Genomic DNA, 21,816 nt, shown 5'->3' on the forward strand with positions numbered 1-21,816 from the left:
CGCTGACGTTCAGCTTCAGAGAGCTTGGGCCGTGGATAGCTCTGATGAAAAACTTTCCCTTGCGCAGAGGAAGAGACTCTATTAACTGGATGGGACAAAACAGGATCAACAACGTTGGTAGTATTCCTGAGGAGATCAGGCATCACAGAGAGAATACTAGGCAAAAGTTCTTGTAACTGTAGTAACATCTGGTAGAAAATCTGCAGTTGGTCAGGAGTCTTAGAGCAGAAGGTCATAGAATCTCTGGAGGACGAATTCCGCTGCAGACACTGTGCCAATCGATGCTGAGTCGACTCCAGACCTTCCAAGCGTCCTGCAATATTGCTTAGGAGGTCATGCGTCAGACTAACACTTTCGGCCGGGTCCATGTGGCCAGTTCCTACTGTCATGACTAAGGTTTTGTGAACCCGGTGTTAGTGAAGTCTGTGCGGGCGACTGGAGGATTATATGAATACTACCACTGACCTGGTTTGGGACTGTTGTGGACTCTGGGTTTCTTCCGGTGACTGGGAAGAGGAACCGCAGCAGAGATGGCCGAATCTAGGTTCTCCTCATGCAGGATTAGGTCGGCAGACAGGAGGCATGCTGAAGGTCTCCTGAAAGACAGAACTGGAAAGGCACTGATGAATCAGTGAAGAATACCAGGTATAATTGTGCTAAAGGGCACGGGGTGCTTGGAGACACTGAGGTGCTTGGAGACACTGAGGTGCTTGCGGACACTGAGGTGCTTGCGGACACTGAGGTGCTTGCGGACACTGAGGTGCTTGGGGACACTGAGGTGCTTGGGGACACTGAGGTGCTTGGAGACACTGAGGTGCGTGGAGGCACTGAGGTGCGTGGAGGCACTGAGGTGCTTGGAGGCACTGGGGTGCGTAGAGACACTGGGGTGCGTAGGGGTGCTGAGGCACGGAGGTGCTGGAAGCACGTAGATGCTGAGGCACGGAGGTACTGAGGCACGGAGGTGCTGTGGCACGGAGGTGCTGGAAGCACGGAGGTACTGAGGCACGGAGGTACTGAGGCACGGAGGTACTGATGCACGGAGGTGCTGGAAGCACGGAGGTACTGAGGCACGGAGATGCTGAGGCACTGAGGTGCTGAGGCACGGAGATGCTGAGTCACGGAGATACTGAGGTGCTGGAAGCACGGAGGTACTGAGGCACGGAGGTACTGAGGCACGGAGGTACTGAGGCACGGAGGTACTGAGGCACGGAGGTACTGAGGCACGGAGGTACTGAGGCACGGAGGTACTGAGGCACGGAGGTGCTGAGGCACGGAGGTGCTGAGGCACGGAGATGCTGAGGCACTGAGGTGCTGAGGCACGGAGATGCTGAGTCACGGAGATACTGAGGTGCTGGAAGCACGGAGGTGCTGAGGCACGGAGGTACTGAGGCACAGAGATGCTGGAAGCACGGAGATGCTGAGGCACGAGGTACTGAGCCCTGGAGATCCCAACTACAACAGTAGTAAAACTGAAACACGACAGCTGTGGTTTTCAGTGGAGAACACGGAATTCAGTACTGTGCCTTTAAGACGAAACATTGCAGCTGTACCTTTACATTGAGACTCAGGGAAATGGTGAAATCAAATGGCAACACACAAATAAACCAAACGGTAACAAGGGAACAGAGTTTCCACAGGAACTTAGGTACAAAGGTTTACCTTTAGGGAGCTCAGCTTAAGACCCACACAAAGCTGTATGTGACACAAGGAACTGGCCCAGATTCCAACTCAGCCTCCTGATTTATACTTCCTGGTCCTTGATGATTGGTGGGCAGGATTAGGTGATGTCACTGTCATGTGACTACTCTAGCCAAGGCTGTGATGTAGAATGAGGCCTAGCAGGCCAAGAGAACACTGAAGCCTGGACTTCTGCAAAACACAGGATGCTTGCTTTTAGATTACTGAATTCAGCCTCACACAGGAGATCACCACAGGTGGAGCTGATTACCTATTACCTCTCAGGCAGAGAACTCAGGAAAACTGACAAGCTGTTTAACTCCGTGAGTGAAAAGACACAGGATCCAGGACAGATGGCAGGGGTAAGTCACCAAATATAAAACCTACAGTCAGGATTGTGACACTCTGCCTGTCACCACTGTCTCCTCACTGAAGGGGCCGACAGATAAGCGTGTCGAAGGATGCCTGAAGTCTATTTGCTCCCTTATATTTGCTGTACCTAGACCCACTATGGCAGCCTCCTGGGCCGCAAAAGGAATTGAAGCATGGTTTCAGGCACTAGAGGAAGAGCTGCCTCAGGATATATCTGATGCTGCCAGACAAGATCTGTCTCGTATTGTCAACTGCCTCCCATTACATTCAGGAGGTGTCCTCTGAGGCAGGTGTAATGGCAGCCAAAGCATCAACTACGTCCATCCTAGCTCGCCGAATTCTGTGGTTGAGGTCATGGAAGGTGGACCTGGACTCCAAAAAGACCTTGGAGGTACTCCCTTTTAAGGGAGACATCCTAGGATCTGAATAAGATCGTGACTGACTTAGCGGCTGCTAAGACTGCGTTTCTCCCAAATACTAATCCTTCTGCACAGAAGGCAAAGAGTACCACTTTTCGTACCTTTCGACCTCAAGGGGAAGCAAAAAGTCAGGCATACCAGAGACAAGCTCGTGCTCCCAAAACCACTAAGCCCAAAGCAAAACAATCCTGGGCTGCCCATCATCTTGCTTCCAAACTAGATAAGCCTGCTTCATGACGAGGCAGGAATCCCAGGGTGGGAGGCCGACTTCTGCAATTCACCCAGGTCTGGTTAAAGACCACTTCAGACGCATGGGTTCGAGAAGTAGTCTCTCACGGGTACGCAGTCTCTTTCAAGAGACATCCCCCTCGCCAGTTCCGAACGGTTGTCCCTTTGGACTTGTTGAAGGCGCAAGCTTTTCACCTGGTTGTGCGTTCCCTCCTGGATACAGGAGTGGTAGCGCCGGTCCCCCTGTCCCAGAGAGGCGGAGGATACTACTCGACCCTGTTTCTAGTCTCAAAACCGAATGGGTCTTACCGGCCTATACTCCATTTCAAATCACTGAACAAATTTGTGAGTGTCCCAAGTTTCGTATGGAAACGCTGGGCTCGATTGTACTGGCCATGGAACCCGGAGATTATATGGTATCCCTTGATATAGAAGATGCTTATCTGCATATACCTATTGCCATGTCGCATCAGCAATATCTGCGGTTTGCTATTGGCAACCTTCATTATCAATTGCAGGCTCTGCCGTTTGGTCTGGCCACGGCACCTCGGATCTTCACCATGGTTATGGCAGGGATAACGGCTCATCTGCATTGTCAGGGAATCAGGATCTCTGTATCTGGACGACTTGCTGATCCTGGCGAACTCCCAAGATGTCCTCTTTTGTCATCTACAACTGACGGTAAACTTCCTAGAAGCCCACGGGTGGCTCTTCAACTGGAAGAAGTCCTCTCTGGTTCCTGCTCGGAGCATGGTGCACCTGGGGGCTTGCTGGACACACAGCCATAGTCTGTTTCTGTCTCCAGAGAAAGTCCTGAAACTCGGCGGTGCAAGTACTAGTCCTCATGGTGTCTGAATACTACTTCTGTTGCTCCGGCGTGGCCCCAAAGGCATTGGTTCTCAGACCTGCAGGATCTGTCGATAGAGCGTCCTCTTCTATTTCCTCAATGCCCAGACCTCCTCGTTCAGGGCCCGTGTGTCTACCCGGACCTGGCCAGACTGGCTTTGACGGCGTGGCTCTTGAAGCTTCACTCCTGAGGGCCGAAGGATTCTCCGAGGTGGTTATCCAGATTATGCTAAAAACCCGCAAATCTGCTTCTGCACGGATTTATTATAGGGTCTGGAATTCTTACTTCACCTGGTGTGCTGCTAAGAATTACAAGTTTAGTACTTCCAGACTTCTGGCTTTTTTTGCAAGAAGGCTTGGATTTAGGACTTCGTCTGGCCTCCGTCAAGGTTCACATATCTGCCTTGTAGGTGTGGTTTCAGAGGTCTATTCCTGACGTTCATACATTCACTCAGGGCGTACTGCAGATTCAGCCTCCCTATGTCCCTCCGGTGGCTCCTTGGGATCTGACTGTTGTCCTGAATGGCCTGCAAGTGTCTCCATTTGAACCTCTTGAGTCAGGGGACCTTAAATGGCTCACAGCCAAGGTCCTGTTTCTGTTGGCTATTGCCTCAGCTAGGAGCGTGTCGGACTTGGGCGCTTTGCCCTGTTGTCCACCCTTTCTGATATTCCATCATGACCGGGCAGTTCTGAGAACTCGCCCAGGTTACTTACCTAAAGTGGTGTCCTCTTTTCACCTTAACCAGGAGATTGTGGTTCCAGCCTTCTTCTCTTCCGACTTGTCCTCCAAAGAGCGATCTTTGGATGTGGTAAGGGCTCTCCGTGTTTGTGGACAGGACTGCCTCTTATCAGGAGGTCAGATACCCTTTTTGTCCTTTTTGGTTTCCACAAACGTGGCTGGCCTGCGAATAAGCAAACCTTAGCCAGATGGATTAGAATGGCGATTGCACAAGCTTATGCTCAGGCTGGGCTCCCGGCTCCTGTTGCTTCTAAGGCCCATTCTACTTGGTCTGTTGGACCTTCTTGGGCAGCCCGCCATGGAGCGTCCGCAGAACAATTGTGAAAGGCAGCTACGTGGTCCTCGGTGAACACGTTCATTAGGTTGTATGCTTTTGATACTTTCGCCTCCCAGGATGCTTCCTTTTGGACGCTGGGTTTTCATACCCGCTAAGGTGCCTCCCCTCCCTTGAACTGCTTTAGGACATCCCTGATGTATTCCCTGTGGAACACAGTGTACCCTGCTGCAGAAAAGGAGATTTATGGTAGACTTACCATGGTTAAATCTTTTTCTGCGAGGTACACTGGGTTCCACAGGGCGCCCACCCTGACGCACTTAGCTTCTTTGGGTTTGTATGGCATTAGCCGCTGGTCCCTTATCCTGTCATGGGAATGTGGATCTGTGTGACTAACATCTGCCTTCTATTTTACCTGCTTCTGCATTGGATTGGTTAACTTAAACTGAGCTCACAGTGCCTGGAGGCAAGGTTATATAGAGGAGGCCCCGCAATGCATCCTGGGTCAGTCTAAAGCTTTAGCCCGTTGGTGCCTCTGTTCTACACCTCGATGTATTCTCTGTGGATCCCAGTGTACCTCGCACAGAGAGATTAAACCTTGGTAAGTCTACCATAAATTTTTTTTTTTTTTTGTACTTACCTATAAATCTTTCTACGATTCCACAGGGGACACTGGGTGCCCACCCGGCGTTGTTCCTTTCTGCCATGGTTGTCATTACATGTTTTTGACTGTTCCTAATTTCTTGTTACTATCTTTACAGTTTTTCACAAGTTTCTTGTGTAATGTTATGGTATGTACTTGTTTAACCTCCTTCTTTTTGAAGTATTTTTCTTCCAGCTCTCCTCAGGCACAGTTTTCTTAAACTTACTTGGAGTGGGGACATAGGAGAGGAGCTAGTCACACTTCTATAAATTTATTGTGCCAGCTCCTGGTTGCAACCTCCTATATTTCCACTGTACGGAGCATGTCAGTGTCCACTGTGGAATCTGAGAAAGGGATTTATTGGTAAGAACCAAAATCCTGTTTTTTGAGTTTCAATCCTTGAAGCTCCTTATTGTCAGTGCATTCCAATTCTTTGAACCTCCAAATAAGCGGACATTAATCTCTCACAAGCGTTGTTAAGTTTTCCTGTTCATCTGAGTTCTTTATAGGTCACAATGACATGTTTCACTGCTCCCTGTCTGCTCACACTTCTCTTGGACTACAGTGCAGACCTAGACATGTAAACCATGTGTTCACCAATGTCATGATCTTTACAGATTTTTTGTTTTTGTTTGTTTGTTTGTTTGTTTGTTTCTGGACATCTTAATGGCAGTCAAAAGAGGTGGGCTTGAACCACCTAGGGCATAGGGATGTTCAGAGATGTGTGTCTCAAGGGCTGTGGGTGCTTTCAAATCCATTATTGCTTGAAATGTTGTGGTCTCCTTATAAGGTTGGATGGGTTGACAGAATAAAATCTTGAAGTTCAGTCTTCATAGCTGCTTGAGCTTTCCTTCTAAAGGGTCATGTTGTCCACATTGAGGATATCTTTAGAATCTAGATATTTAGGTAGAATTTAAAGTACCATGGAGCACCTGCAGTCAAGGTTGCATTCTATGGAACCCTTGAATGATTCTAAAATGTAGAGAAGATGTATGGAATCTAGTGTCTCTTCCACTGTGGGCTAAAATTATCATTGGTTTGAAACTTTGATGGTAAAAGAGGCTGATTTGTATTTTAAATATGTAAAATGCTGTATTAAAGTTTTTCTAATAGCAATTTCATTTATTTGTTTAGAGGAGTACTTCAGTCTCTGATTGAAAAACATTTTCCTGCACCTGACCGGAAGAAACTCTATAGTCTGCTAGGTATAGACATGACCGCACAAAGCAATAACAATTCTCCCAGGGACAGCCCCTGCAAAGATAGCAAAACAAAGAAGCGGAAAGGTAAGTGAAATATTTTTTTTTGTCATGTATATCCCTAATGAAGTACAGAACCACCATTTTTTCCCCATTATTCCTATACTTCATTTATCTATCTAGGTGAAGTGCTTTTACGAGAAGCCAAAAAGCCAAGGAAAACAAGAGGACTTGCTGGCAGCAGCTCAGATGAGATAGATAGTGGGTCAGACTCCTCTGATAAAGAGGCTGAGAGTGAAAGTGAAAGCTTTAAGTCTATGAGCTCTGGAGATGATGAAGATGACTTTAATCCATTTAGAGATGAATCCAGTGGGGATGATGAAGATGGTAAGAGCTACATATAAGCTACAGACCTTTTTTATTGTTGAACAAATGTAAGATGCACTCGTGTAGTTACATTAAGTTTAGCAGTGAAAACTTTTCTGGAATCTTTGCAGAGAAGATGCTGTGTTTTTAATATGTAAAAATTAGTTATGGTAGACTTTTGTTAACTCTCTTCGAAGTCCACAGGGAATACTTTGGGGTGCAGGTAGTTTGATAGGACCGGGCACCAAACAGTTAATGCTTTTACAGCTCCCAAGATGCTCTGGTACCCACCATCCCCTGTACCATGCCTACAGCTCAGGCTACTCAGTTTTGTTAACAAGCCCAAGGAAGGAGCAGGATAGTAGAGAAGGAAGACGGGTACACAGAAGAATCACACTCGCGCCACAGAGAAGGGAACCGGTGGCCAAGAGGAAAAATCCCATAGAAGCCAGGTGCATCAGGGTGGGCGCCTTGTGGACCTTATGGACTTGGTAGAAAGAGTTTAATGAAGGTAAGTATCTCCTTTTCTTCAGGCTCCATAGGGCTCCACACAGGATACATTGGAGATGGCCTAAAGCAGTTTTTCATGTAGGGGATGCTCCCAAGCGGAGAGGATAATCCAGCATCCAAATGAACATCCTGAGAGGCAAATGTATCAAAGGTGTTGGCAGAAGACCACATGGCCGCCTTGCACAGTTATTCGGCAGACGTGCCACAGTGGGCTGCCTACTCAGTACCCACAGAGTGAGTAGAATGAGCGGATACTGTATCTGGCACAGGGAGGTCAGCCTGTGTGAGCGTTATCCGAAGCCATCTGTCCGGAATCTCTTCGTCAGCTGGCCAGCCTGTCTCGTGGAATCCATAGAGGACAAAGAGGGAATTCAATTTCCGGGTGGACCTGGTACAATTCGCGTAATTCTGAAGAGCACGTCTAAGGAGGCCGGTACCACAACTTCTTCATTAAGGTGGAAACTGGATACCAACTTCGGAAGGTGGCCAGGTTGAGTTTGGAGAACTGCCCTGTTTCGATGGAAGATCAGAAAGGGAGAGTGACAGGAGAGAGGCCCTAAATCTGACACCCTTCGAGCAGAAGCAATAGCTAGAAGAAAGAGTCTTCGCCGTTAGCCATTTGAGGTTCACGGAGTCCAGGGGTTTCTAACGGAGGCTCCTGAAGCGCTTGGAGAACCACTGACAAATCCCACACAGCCACTGGAGGGACAATGGGAGGTTGAATACAAAGGATACACTGAAAAAAGTGGAAACATCAGGCAGTGGAGCAATTCTGTGCTGGAACCACACAGACAGGGCAGAGATGCACTTTCAGAGAGGCCATGCAGACTTCTAGATCCAATCCAGCTTAAAGGAAGCCATGGTTTCTGGAAACTCGAAAAACCAGTGGATCATAACGTCTGGCAGCGCACCACTGAAAGTATGTATGCCACACATGGTAATAAATACAGGCTGAGGCTGACTTCCGCGCTCTGAGCATGGTCTCAACCACAGTGTGAGAGAAACCTTTGGACTTTAAGAGGGATGACTCAAGAGCAACCCCATCAAAAACAAACAGGCTAGGTCCACGTGTATATAAGGAACCTGAGACAACAAGTCTGATCGTAGAGGAAGTGGAAGTGTCTGTTGAGAGACTGGAAATCGGAGAACTAATGGTGCATGGGCCAGGCCAGAGCTACCAACAGGACGGTGCCTATTTCTTGCTTGAATTTGCAAAGAATCTGAGGAAGGAGGGAGACTGAAGGGAAGAGGCACGCCAGACGGAAGGTCCGCTTCACTGCTAGCGCGTCCACGAAGGCTGCTTCAGGATCTCTTGTCGTGGGCCTGTACAGGTCTACGTCTGGCAGGCCCGGTTTGTCCACCAGAAGCTGGAAGATCTCTGGGTGTAGAGCCCACTTGCTGGTGTGCACGTCGTGACAACTGAGGAAGTCCGCTTCCCAGTTGAGGATCCCTTGGGTGAACACTGTCGAGATGGCCGGGAGGTGGCGTTCTAGTGACTGTAGTGGGTAAAAGTATTTTACCCTGTAACATCTGTTGAAAAGCAGTAGAGGTAGTAGCCAGACTCTACTGAGGTAGAGAGTACATCCAGCCAGGGAGGGGGCACAGCTGGGACTAGTATAACAGGGTCTACATGCTTTTGGAATCCCATAGGGCAGGGGTGGCCAACTCGTCAGAGACAAAGAGCCAAGAAATCTTGTTAGGTACATCAAAGAGCCGACTTCGGGCCGAAGGCGCACTTGCAAAAATGGGGTGTGACCTTGTGCCTGCTAGGCCACGCCCGTGGTATAAAATACATTGAAAAAGCCAGATCCAACATAAAATACAATGAAAAAGCCACTTCTACATCAAATAATTGAAAAGGCCAGATCTGCATAAAATATATTGAAAAGCCAGATTCACATAATACACTTCAGTTCCCCCATGTGTCACTCCAGCCACCACCCGCCTGTGTCATTCCAGCCAGCTTCCCCATGTGTATTTGGCTCCCTCAGTTCTCAGTCTACGTAATGCTGCTGCATGTCTGGCTGGAGTGCAGCGGTTTACAGATCTCTTGTGGTCACGTGACTTTGAGTGTTGGGAGCCACAGTTGAATAAAGAAAGAGCCGCATGCGGCTCAAGAGCCACGCGTTGGCCACCACTGCCATAGGGGGAACAACCAAGTGGGCTGCCAAGCAGTCTGCCATCTGTGCCAACACCTGTGAAAAGGAAGCCTGGGGAGGGGGGATTCTGCACAGGAGCTGGAGGGGCTGGCTGGTTAGGTGGGATATAGCAAGATGCACACAAACCAATCCTGTACAATGTCTTGAGGGGATAATCACGCTGAACAGGACTTGCATGAGGCCAGCATAGGAACATTAGCCTCCTTGTAACCATTGCCCTTGCTAGACATAACTGCAGGAACAGAATAACAATATAGCACTAGGCAGTGTGCAACAAATATAGTACCGTGACAGCCTTCACAGATGCTGGTAGATGTGAAGTACAGTGAACCCCTATACACCTGGATCTCAGGGTTACAGAAAACAAAGGGAAAGGTATAAGCGGACAGTTGGAAAATCAGACAGCAGAACTAGCACAAGTTGCAGACAATGCAGAATACGTGTGTGTGTGTCTGGTAGGAATTAGCCCTGTATTAACCGAGCTCCTAGGAGAGATATACCGGACTGGACCCAGTGTTCCCAGAGACTTGTAGCTGCTTAAAAGAATGGCTACTATGAGTCTCTGAAGGGGAGGAGGGTAAGGGAGGAGCAATCCTGCACTGACCTGGGGATGGGGAGGTGGGGGGAGCTGCTGGGAGAGAGTGACCTCCCCAGTCCAGGGTCCCCCATGGAGCCGTGCTAGCTGTGCTCCAAGATGCCCTGGAATCTCCAGACTGCTTACTGGTGATGAGGCCCCGGGGAGTTGATGGAGCAGCAGTGCAGGAGTCCTTAGAATGCTAGCACGGCTGGCTCAATGAAGTAGAAGTAAAATAAATTAAATCCTAAAAGTGAAAGCTTGGGGCAGCTTAATAGCAGCCCCACTGTTAAAGGTGCAAATGGCTCCTGTAGACGCTTTTACTGCTTGGTGCTCTGTCCTATCCAACCACCTACACCCCAAGGTATTCCATGTTGATACTGTCGACCCTGAAGAAGAAATATATTATACACACATGCTGATTTAATTGCAGCAAATTGGGACTTGGAAAAAACAGCTTATTCTGCAGAGATGAACATTTAAAATGTACAGTCGTTTAGACTGGATCAGCGTTATTTTTTAAAAATAATAATCTTACATGCAAACCTATTGCAGTTTGCTTGACTGCAAATTCTACAGTTAATGCCGCATTTGCTCCACAGGATTTCTATATCAAATATGACCACCAGTTAGATACATGCACTCTAGTACAGTGGGTTACACAAACTGTACAGAGGCGTCACTAGGGTTGGTGTCACCCGGTGTGGTAACTCATGGTGTCACCCCCCATGGACCTTCTCCCGTAGCACACCACACGGTTTCTTATCAGTGTGTGTGTATAAAATATATATATATACACATATACATACATACATATACATACATATATATATATATATACATATATACACACACACACACACATACATATACACACATACGGTAATCGAAGAGGGAATTTTGAAGTGGGGGTATGGAAAATTGAAAGGGGTAGTGTCCACTCGAGAGTGTACTGTGGCAGATACCGAAAAAGGAGTGTGGCCAATCAGTAGGTGGGTGTCCTTAAGAGGCACTGGGTGAGAGGGAGGACACATGATGGAGGAAGGGACTGAGGAGGTTGGGGGCTTTAGGTGAGAGGGGGATGCAGGGTGGGAGAAAGACATAATGGATAGAGGATAGAGGGACAGAGGAAGGGGGAGATGCTGGGTGGGAGAGGATGCAGAGAGGGAGGGGGACATACCGGGGATTGGGACGCTGGGTGGGAGAGGACGCAGAGTGGGAGGAGGACATACTGGGGACTGGGACACTGGGTGGGAGAGGACGGAGAGTGGGAGAAGGGCATACTGGAGATTGGGATGCTGGGTGGGAGAGGACGCAGAGTGGGAGGGGGACATACTGAAGATTGGGATGCTGGGTGGGAGGGGGACATGCTGGGGATTGGGAGGCTGGGTGGGAGAGGACGCAGAGTGGGAGGAGGACATACTGAAGATTGGGACACTGGGTGGGAGGGGGACATGCTGGGGATTGGGACGCTGGGTGGGAGAGGACGCAGAGTTGGAGGAGGACATACTGGGGATTGGTACGCTGGGTTGGAGAGGACGCAGAGTGGGAGGTGGACATACTGGGGATTGGGACACTGGGTGGGAGAGGACGCAGAGTGGGAGGAGGACATACTGGGGACTGGGACACTGGGTGGGAGAGGACGGAGAGTGGGAGAAGGGCATACTGGAGATTGGGATGCTGGGTGGGAGAGGACGCAGAGTGGGAGGGGGACATACTGAAGATTGGGATGCTGGGTGGGAGGGGGACATGCTGGGGATTGGGAGGCTGGGTGGGAGAGGACGCAGAGTGGGAGGAGGACATACTGAAGATTGGGACACTGGGTGGGAGGAGGACATGCTGGGGATTGGGACGCTGGGTGGGAGAGGACGCAGAGTTGGAGGAGGACATACTGGGGATTGGTACGCTGGGTTGGAGAGGACGCAGAGTGGGAGGTGGACATACTGGGGATTGGGACGCTGGGTGGGAGAGGACGCAGGGTGGGAGGGGGACATACTAGGGATTGGGACGCTGGGTGGGAGAGGACGCAGGGTGGGAGGGGGACATACTGAGGATTGGGACACTGGGTGGGAGAGGACGCAGAGTGGGAGGGGGACATACTGGGGATTGGGACGCAGGGTGGGCGAGGACGCAGAGTGAGAGGGGGACATACTAGGGATTGGGACACTGGGTGGGAGAGGACGCAGAGTGGGAGGAGGACATACTGGGGATTGAGACGCTGGGTGGGAGAGGACGCAGAGTGGGACATACCGGGAATTGGGACGCTGGGTGGGAGAGGACGCAGAGTGGGAGGGGGACATACTGGGGATTGGGACGCTGGGTGGGAGAGGATGCAGAGTCGGAGGGGGACATACTGGGGATTGAGACGCTGGGTGGAAGAGGACGCAGAGTGGGGAGGGGGACATACTGGGGATTGGGAAGCTGGGTGGGATAGGATGCAGAGTGGGAGGGGGACATACTGGGGATTGGGACGCTGTGATTGGAGAGGATGCAGAGTGGGACATACCGGGAATTGGGACGCTGGGTAGGAGAGGACGCAGAGTGGGAGGGGGACATACTGGGGACTGAGACACTGGGTGGGAGAGGATGCAGAGTGGGAGGGGGACATACTGGGGATTGGAACGCTGGGATTGGAGAGGATGCAGAGTGGGAGGGGGACATACCGGGAATTGGGACGCTGGGTAGGAGAGGACGCAGAGTGGGAGGGGGACATACTGGGGATTGAGACACTGGGTGGGAGAGGATGCAGAGTGGGAGGGGGACATACTGGGGATTGGAACGCTGGGATTGGAGAGGATGCAGAGTGGGAGGGGGACATACCGGGAATTAGGACGCTGGGTAGGAGAGGACACAGAGTGGGAGGGGGACATACTGGGGATTGGGACACTGGGTGGGAGAGGAAGCAGGGTGGAAGGAGGACATACTGGGGATTGGGATGCTGGGTGGGAGAGGATGCAGAGTGGGAGAGGGACAGACTGGGGATTAGGACGCTGGGTTGGAGAGGAACATACTGGAGATTGTCATTTAATTTTAAAGCCTACCAGCTCCAGCAGCGATAGGTACAGGAACCAAGCGCCCGACGGTGCTCCTTCAGTGGCAGGGACGAGATCCAGGCGCATCTCCTGTGCGCGCCCGGCGGTGCTCCTTCAGCGGCAGGGATGAGATCCAGGCGCATCTCCTGTGCGCGCCCGGCGGTGCTCCGGCGGTGGCAGGCAGGGAGGAGAGCCGGGTACCCCGCTAGCTGCAAGACGGGAGCCGGGCGCACCCCACGTGGGCACCATGCACTCGACTCCCATTCTCCCTCACAGAATGATCTGCCCTGCGGTGCCGGCGTGCGTGGTGACGTCACGAGAGTGACGTCCTGCACCCGGCATCTATAGATTGCGGCAGTACAGATCAGGCGGCACCGCGGCGGTGAATAGAGTGTGGGTGTACAACTCTTTTTGGTGTCACCCCATTGAAGGGTGACACCTGGGTGCGGGCCGCACCCCCCGCACCCCCCTCATGACGCCACTGCACAAACAGCTCAGGTTTTATGAATTTCTTTAATGATGTGCAGGTGAATTAATGTGTTTTGCTGGATCAGTAATTATCCCACTTGTTTGGCTGCTTCCAAAGCAGTTGCATACGCCAGAGGTTCTCTAACGTGATCCTCAAGGCACCCAAATGGTCCTGGTTTTAAGTATATCCATGGCTCATCACAGAGGGTTAAATCAAATTTACAGAGTTAATAATTAAGTCACCAGTGGCCAAGCATGGATATACTTAAAATCTGGACCGTTGGGGTGCCTTGAGGACCCAGTTTGAGAACCTCTGGCTTAAGCTCCTATCTTTTGTAATGTGCAGTTGATTATGTATAGTTAAGAAATATTATTCTGTTTAGGTAGCACAGTGGTTAGTCTTACAGTGCTGGGGTAATACATAGGGCCCCAAATGTATGAAGCCTAAAAAGGGATTAAAGTTGAGTGATAGGACAAACCGCTTCCTTACTGCCATGTTACAGGATGTGTTAGAAAAATGACAGTTATGAAGCTGATTAGCTGGTCATTTGTCACTCTTTATCCATCTCCACTCTATCACTTTTTACGGCTTCATACATTTGGGCCATATATTCCCTATTTATTTATTTGTTTATTTTCCCTTGTGGAGGGACGCACTCCAGGGTCTTGTATAAGGTTAGTAAATGCAGGGGACAGACACCATTTTGCAGGTTAACGTTTCAGTTTTATTATCAAAACTTTTGTCAGAACAAAGAAAAGATGCAAACATTCTTGCCTATATAGGAAGCACCCTGTGAATGTGAGGCGTCTGTTCTCTGCTGGGGGCCGGGCCGGTGACGTCACAAGGCTGCGACGTGCGCCTGTCAGCGCTACTTCCGGTCCCGCCGATGCCTAGTAACTAAGGAAACAATAATAAATAATTGTGCCATCACCACTGTAACAGCCTAAACACAATATACTGTACACCAGGATATGGGCAGCATCTGACTAGACAATAATTGCTATTAGCAGTGTACAACATAAAGAAAATTAAAAATGCAGCAGGAGCTGAACCGAATATGTCCGGACTAACCAGCGGCATGGTATAGCCACTAGAAATGCATGCCACGGCCATTCGGACAGGGCATATTGGAAACATTAGCTATTCTTGCTGCATTAATGGATACATTTTAACACCTAGTGCAAACATGATGCATATAATAGCTAAAGGGAAAATGCAGGGAAATCAAAGGAAACAATTCCAATTAAGTTTCTCATTGAGGCCTATCGGGGCAACTGTATTAAGCTTGTAAATCCACCTTGATTCCAACTACAGTAATTTACGACCCCTGTCTCCTCCCCTGATATTTGGGGGGATCTGATCAATGATTTTATAACGTAACGTAGCCAGGCTATGACTGTGATGTTTAAAATGCCTGGCCACAGGCTGTTCCCAGAGTTCGTGCCTTCCAGTGCTTGTCTAATGGACATTCTGTGGGTCGTCATCCTTTCTTTAAAAGTGCAAGTGGTTTTCCCCACAAAAAATAGCCCGCACAGGCATCAAATTAAATAAACCACAAATTTTCTTGAACAGGTGAGTACATGCTTTATGGGAATACACTTACCCGTGCAGGGGTGCGTGAACGTAGATCCAGTTTCAAGGTAGCTGCAAGTTGTGCAGACCATGCATCGATAACAGCCAGGCTTCCTTGTCGAGAAGTTGGTCTTTGGTGTCTGTTGCAACCGAGTAATGTCATTAACGACAAGGAGGACTTTTTAAATTCTTACTCCTTGTGGAGCTGGGTAATATCTCAGAGGTGTCAAGATTGTTCACTATTGTTGTATTGGTCCTGACGACGGGGTTTAACTCCCCGAAAACGTTGATCGCCGGATTATATTGGTTTAACTCCTTGCTGCCTCTGAGTGCCGTTTATATTGTGGATTGCTACATATCTTTTCATTTGGGCACCTGGCAAGTTGTTTGACTATAAACAGTGTACCCGTATTCAGACCTGTAGTGCCTTGCTTATACAGCCATGCCAGGGTATTTTTTCACATGCTAACCATAAGATAAGTGGTAAATGCATGCAGGCAGTTGGTCTTCTGAAGATTTGAAGTGGTGAACCAATTAAATCCATTCACTGGCTACTCATAGAAAAAAAGTTAGCTGTTCTAGGCATTGCACGCCAATTTGAGCAAAATAGAGACGGTATAAGGACACATCTGTATATATGGGATGTAGTTATGTGACTGGCGGTCAGGAGGTCATACCTCCCTCCTACATCCCGCCCCCTCACAATCCAGAGACCAACAGGGGCTATTCCCACTCATGGGTGTCCACGACACCCATAGAGTGGGAATAGAACATGTGACGACCGCAGGTTGCCACCGAGCCCGCAGCGTGGTGCAAGGGTCTTGTTTCGCTCTCCCCTACCGCTGGGCATCTACGTGCTGGGATCCCAGCGTCTGTATGCTGACCGGCGGTCATGCATACCCAACCCGACTATATTCTATACATCAATATATTATTGTATGTATTTATTGTTTCTTTTGATAAAACAAATTCATTCATCTATTTCTATAGATCCCTGGCTGATTAGAAAAGAACATAAGAAAAGTAAGGATAAAAAGAAGAAAAAGAAAAGCATTGATCCGGACTCCATTCAAAGTGCCTTATTAGCTTCCGGGCTTGGATCGAAACATCCCAGCTTTTCATCTGCTGTTAAATCTGCTCCTATCAGTACAGCTCCTTGCCTACCAGGTGAGAATTATTTTGTGTAATGAGCTCTCTTGAACCAAATGTTTAACTATAGCCCTCATTCCGAGTTGATCACTCGCTAGCTACTTTTCTGCTGCGGGGTACACTGGGCTCCACAAGGATTGGACAAATGGGGTGTAGCGTAGGATCTTGATCCGAGGCACCAACAGGCTCAAAGCTTTGACTGTTCCCAGAATGCACTGCACCGCCTCCTCTATAACCCCGCCTCCCTGCACAGGAGCTCAGTTTTGTAAGTTGGTGCTGCAGTAAGCAGGCACTTAACAGAGGGGCTGCTCCAAGCAGCCCTAAGAAAAGCTTTTTATGAGGTAAAAAGTGAAGACTTCAAGGGCAGCAGTGGTGGTAAATGTCTTTTGACATTCACTGCTGCAGCTCCAGCTCTCCCCAGCGGCGCTGTACACTCCCGAGCCCTGGTTGCCAGGTACCTACAGCGGAGGCTCCGGTTTTCTTCACGTTAGACACACACGGCTGGGGCTCTCCAGGATCGCGTGGCCGCGCTTCGGGATGTGGTAAGTAGGTCCCGCTTGCGTGACCCGGTCTTTATCGCGATCCGGCGTGGTCAGTGGGAAGCGGGTCGCGCGCGCTGGCGGTGGACACTGTGGATACAGGCGATCCCACTAGATCACCAGGGCATGGGCGCTGGTCAGGTTTTCTCTCTAAACCAATTCTTATATCGCCCACAGTACCCAGTGGTTTTGCCAGCAGAGGGGCTAAGGCTTAGACCTGAAGCCTCTCCCCCAGCCCCAGGGCATAATTTCTAGCAAGTGTTCCCGTCCTGGAGCTGCATCTCTGTCTTTTCCACACTCCCTGTCAGTGTCTGCGGCGCCATTATCCCTCAGCTCACTGTTCCTGGGACTGCTTGGGCAAATCCTCCTATGTAAAGACGCCTGGTTGTCAGTGCTGTGACGTTACATGACACTTAAGTATTCTACCTGCCTTTTTTAGTCAGTGTTAGTAAGAAAGAGTGCACTTAGTCAGGGTTTTTTTTTGTTTAATCAGATTTTTATTAAGGATTTTCAATGTATAAACAGAAAAAGGGAAAACACCCATATACATACAGGTAGAAAAACATCAATATCAACAGTGTGCAGTAATAAATACAAGTCTAGTTATACAGATGTCTAAGTGAGAATATACAACTCCATAGAGACGAATGGGTGTAATAGGGGTAGAATTTACCAAGTGGTGTAGAAAATGGAGTTGTTCTGCATTAGGTAAAAGTGTTTTCACATGTAATGCCTATATAGATTAATTGAATAAGAGAGTAAGAGAATAGGAGCGCCCGAGGGCAATAAGATAGAAATAAAGAGAAGTGAGAAGTAGGAAAGGGAAAGGGTAAGAAAAGGAAAGAGGGGGTTGGGGGAGGGGGGTTACCACTTAACAAGTCAATGGAATATAGAGAATAAGGATTTCAGTTATCATCCAAGGGAGTGGCTAAGTAGGCCTGGGAGGTCTTGTATTCCAACCAGGGGGACCATGTGGATTCGAATTCACGATTTGCCTATCGATGTGAGGAACAAGTCCTCCATTCTCATAAAATAATTCAGTTTAGTGAACCATGTACGACTCGTAGGAGGGTTGTGGGGTCTCCACCTAGCCGGGATAACCGCACGTGCTGCATTGCTTAAGTGTCGTAGCAGGGAGTGTTTGTGTTGAGACATTGGGATTGTAGAGTGGTTAATGAGCCAGAATGCTGGGTCATGTGGGATTTGGGTCTTAAGAATGATCTGAGAGATGCGTATAACTTCCCGCCAAAAGGGTTGGATTAGTGAGCATGTCCACCAGATATGTAAAAGAGTGCCAAATGAGGAGGAGCATCGCCAACAGAGAGCCGACGAGGATGGGTACATGGCATGGAGGAGGGAGGGGTGTCTGTACCATCTCGTCATAACTTTATATTGAGTCTCTCTTACTTGGACACAAACAGAGCTTGTATGGGTTTTTAAGCATATTTTTTCCCAGTCTCTACACGACAGAGAGATGCCCAGGTCTCTCTCCCATGCCACAGCAAAGGATGGAGTGTTGGTAGGTTGGGAGTGGCAGGCAATTTTGTAAAGCGTGGAAATAGTGTGGGTCGGGTCATATACGGCAACGCAAAGTTTCTCAAAAAGGGTCATCTCTCTGGCGGCGTTCTGGAGTCTAGAGCTAGATGTCAGGAAGTGTCTTATTTGCAGGAATTTCCAAAAGTCCTGTTGGGGGATGTCCCACTTCGCCTTGAGTTCTGAGAATTGTTTGACTCCATTTGTTGACACCATCTGGCCAACTCTGAACAAACCTGTTGAAGCCCAATGTGAAAAGTGGGCTGGGTTGATTCCCGGTGCAAATTCAGGGTTGGCCAGAAAGGACGTCAGGGGGCTGAATTTAGAAGAGATGTAAGGTAATGTGCGCAATGATTTCCACGTAGTAAGTGTAGGAGTGATGGTGGGGTGGGGGAGGAGCAGTTTGGGGAGGGAGGGGAGCCAGGGAAATATTTCTGGGAATTGTTGTATGTATAGGCCTTCTAACTTCACCCATTGTTTAAGTTCACAGTATCTTGTCCAATCTATGATTCTATTCAGAAGGATGGCATGGTAATAATTTTTTATATCAGGAAGCTTAAGGCCGCCATTTACAATCGGCTTTGTCAATTGGGAGCTACTAATCCTAGGTCTCCTCCGTTGCCAGACAAATTGTCGAATCAAGAGTGAGATTGATCGAAACCAGGTCTCCGGGATGCGGATCGGGAGGGTCTGCATCAAGTATAATAATTTAGGGAGGGTGTTCATCTTAACTATATTTATCCTTCCGAACCAGGATAAAAGTTTCATGTTCCATCTGGAGTAGTCATTCCGAATCGTGTGCAATAGGGGTAAGTAATTCAAAGGGAACAACTGGGATTCGTTAGCGCTCAATTTAACACCGAGGTATGTTATGTGGGAAGATTGCCACGCGAAAGGAAAAGAGCGTTTAAGGGCTGCGACGGAGTCTACGGGAGCAGAAATGTTAAGAGCACTAGATTTATTATAATTAATTTTAAAGTTGGAAAGGTGTCCAAATAGATCAAGTTCTTTCATTAGGTGCGGGAGGGAGTCAGTGGGATGTGAAATTATGGCCAGGAGGTCGTCGGCAAACAAGGCGAGCTTATATTCACCATCACCTACGGTGAAACCTTTGATAGCCTGATTAGCCCGAATGGACCTGGCCAATGCCTCGATACATAGCACGAAGATCAAAGGAGATAGTGGGCAGCCCTGTCTGGTGCCGTTGTTTATGGGGAATGGGTCTGACAGGGTGCCGTTTACGCGAACCCTTGCCGTCGGGGAGTCATATAGGGCCATTATCCAGGTGAGTGCATTATGACCTAAGCCTATGTGTTCCAAGATGGTTTCCATAAATTTCCAACTGACCCTATCAAATGCCTTTTCGGCGTCAGTGGAGAGTAGGACGGTAGGGGTAGTACTATGGGATGCTAGGTGAATGAGGTTGAGAATTTTGGTAGTGTTGTCTTTGGCCTCTCGGCCCAAGACAAAACCCACCTGGTCACTATGGACTAGGAGAGGGATCAGCACATTAAGTCTGTTCGCCAGAATCTTTGCATAGATTTTAAGATCTACATTGAGAAGGGAGATGGGTCTGTAACTGGAGCAGGCCAGAGGATCTTTGCCCTGTTTCGGTATAACCGACACGTGGGCCTCTAATGAGTCACGGGAGAAGTGGGAGCCAGATGTAATTGAGTTGAATGCCCGGAGAAGGAGAGGAAGCAATTTATCTTTAAACACCTTATAGTATGCTATAGTGAAGCCGTCAGGGCCAGGACTTTTCCCCGACTTCATAGAGGAGATGGCCCGGTTTAACTCTTGTGTAGTGAAGGGGGCTTCCAGTATATTTAGCTCCGAGGGTGGGAGAACAGGGTAATCGATGGACTTTAGATAGTCCCTTATTTTTTGGTGTAAAAGGAGGGGATCTACAGCAGGGGAAGTGTTCTCTAGATTGTAGAGCAAGGTGTAGAATTGTGCGAAGCAAGCCCCAATCTCAGGTGATTTAAATTTGGGGGTCCCTCTGGCGTCTTTCACCGAGCCAATAAATGAAGCCGAGTGTTGGGCTCGTATAGCATGAGCCAGGACTCGACCAGGTTTATTGCCCCACTGGTAGTACTTCTGCTTACATTTACGGATGGAATGAATTATATTGTTAGAGAGAAGTTTATTCAGCTGAGAGCGGGCTTCTGATAGCTCTACTAGGGTCACATCTGACAGTGATACTTTGTGGGCTGTCTCAAGGGTGTGGATTTTATGTAAAAGTCCTAAGATCAGGGATTGCCTCTGTTTCTTTTTGTGGGTGCCCAGTTGTATCAACTTGCCGCGAAGGACACATTTATGCGCCTCCCACACGGTGAGGTGGGAGACATCATCCGTGACGTTTGTGGCGATGTAGTCGTCTAGAGTCTTGTCTAAGGTTTCTTTACAGAGTGTGTCATATAGAAGAGACTCATTGAGTCTCCAGGTCCATTGTTTATGAGAGCCGTGAGGGAGGGTCAAGGTCAAAGTCACCGGGCATGGTCAGACCATGTGATAGAACCAATGGTGGCATCTATAAGAAGTGGGAGGTGTCTATGGCTGAGGAATAGGTAGTCGATGCGAGAATAAACCTTATGAGGGTATGAATAAAAGGAGTAGTCACGTCCTGAGGGATTAAGGGTTCTCCAGGAGTCGGCCAGTTGCCGTGTGTGAAGTAGGTGTTTAACACGGCGGTATTTAGATGCAACAAATCTGGAGGTTTGGGATGAAGTGTCAGTATTGGGGTCTAATGTCCAGTTAAAGTCACCACCTAAAACCGTGATACCTTGTAACAGAGAATCTAATTTCGGGAGGTAGGAATTAAAGGAGGATAGCTGGGCCTGGTTTGGGGCGTAGATCACCGCAAAAGTAAATATTTGCTCAGAGATCTTACAGGTCAAAATAAGGAACCTTCCCGGTACTACCCTGTGTATGACAACATCTGAGACACGCAAGTCCCTGGAGAAAACAATAGCCACCCCCCTGGATTTGCTACCTGGGGTGTTACTGTAAAACGCTATTGGGAAGTAGCGATTGGTGATAGAGGGGTTGCGGATTCCAACCTTGAAATGGGTCTCCTGCACTAATGCAACATCTGCTCTTTCAGATCTTAACAAACGTAAAAGGCTAGATCTCTTCTCCGGCGAGTTGAGACCTCGTGCATTAAGGGACAGCACTTTAATCTTCCCTGGGGAACTCATGGTGGGTTGAAGTAGAACATTGTCCTAGAAACCTTGAAGTGGAGGGGGGGGGAAAGGAGAGAAGGAAGAGCAAGCATGGAAAAAGGGATAGAATAGAAAGAAATACAAAAACAATGTAATAACATCAGCAAAAGACCCGCAGGAGAGAGACTAAACCGTGAACTCGTCAGTCTCCCTACCGGCGTGTAGCCAGAGGCGGGTATTGTATGGGGGATGGACCGCAACCTGAACCATGATAACAACAATAACATATTTAAACTGACACAGTAAAAAGGAGAGGGAAAAGAGATAAGAAGGGAGATGGCCAGAGGGGGGGGGG

General features: G+C 48.8%; 1 protein-coding gene across 3 annotated transcripts in view; it reads left to right on the forward strand.

The window, feature by feature from the left end:
- Positions 1–21,816, forward strand: part of SBNO1 (strawberry notch homolog 1) — a 257,136-nt gene that overhangs the window by 162,542 nt on the left and 72,778 nt on the right. For all 3 annotated transcript variants that reach the window (XM_063964507.1, XM_063964505.1, XM_063964506.1), the window contains 3 exons: positions 6,333–6,484; positions 6,581–6,784; positions 16,070–16,246. In XM_063964507.1, the coding sequence (XP_063820577.1) occupies positions 6,333–6,484; positions 6,581–6,784; positions 16,070–16,246 (533 nt within the window). The remainder of the gene's footprint in view (positions 1–6,332; positions 6,485–6,580; positions 6,785–16,069; positions 16,247–21,816) is intronic.

The sequence above is a fragment of the Pseudophryne corroboree genome, chromosome 1, assembly GCF_028390025.1.
Source record: "Pseudophryne corroboree isolate aPseCor3 chromosome 1, aPseCor3.hap2, whole genome shotgun sequence".
Classification (NCBI taxonomy): Eukaryota; Metazoa; Chordata; class Amphibia; order Anura; family Myobatrachidae; genus Pseudophryne; species Pseudophryne corroboree.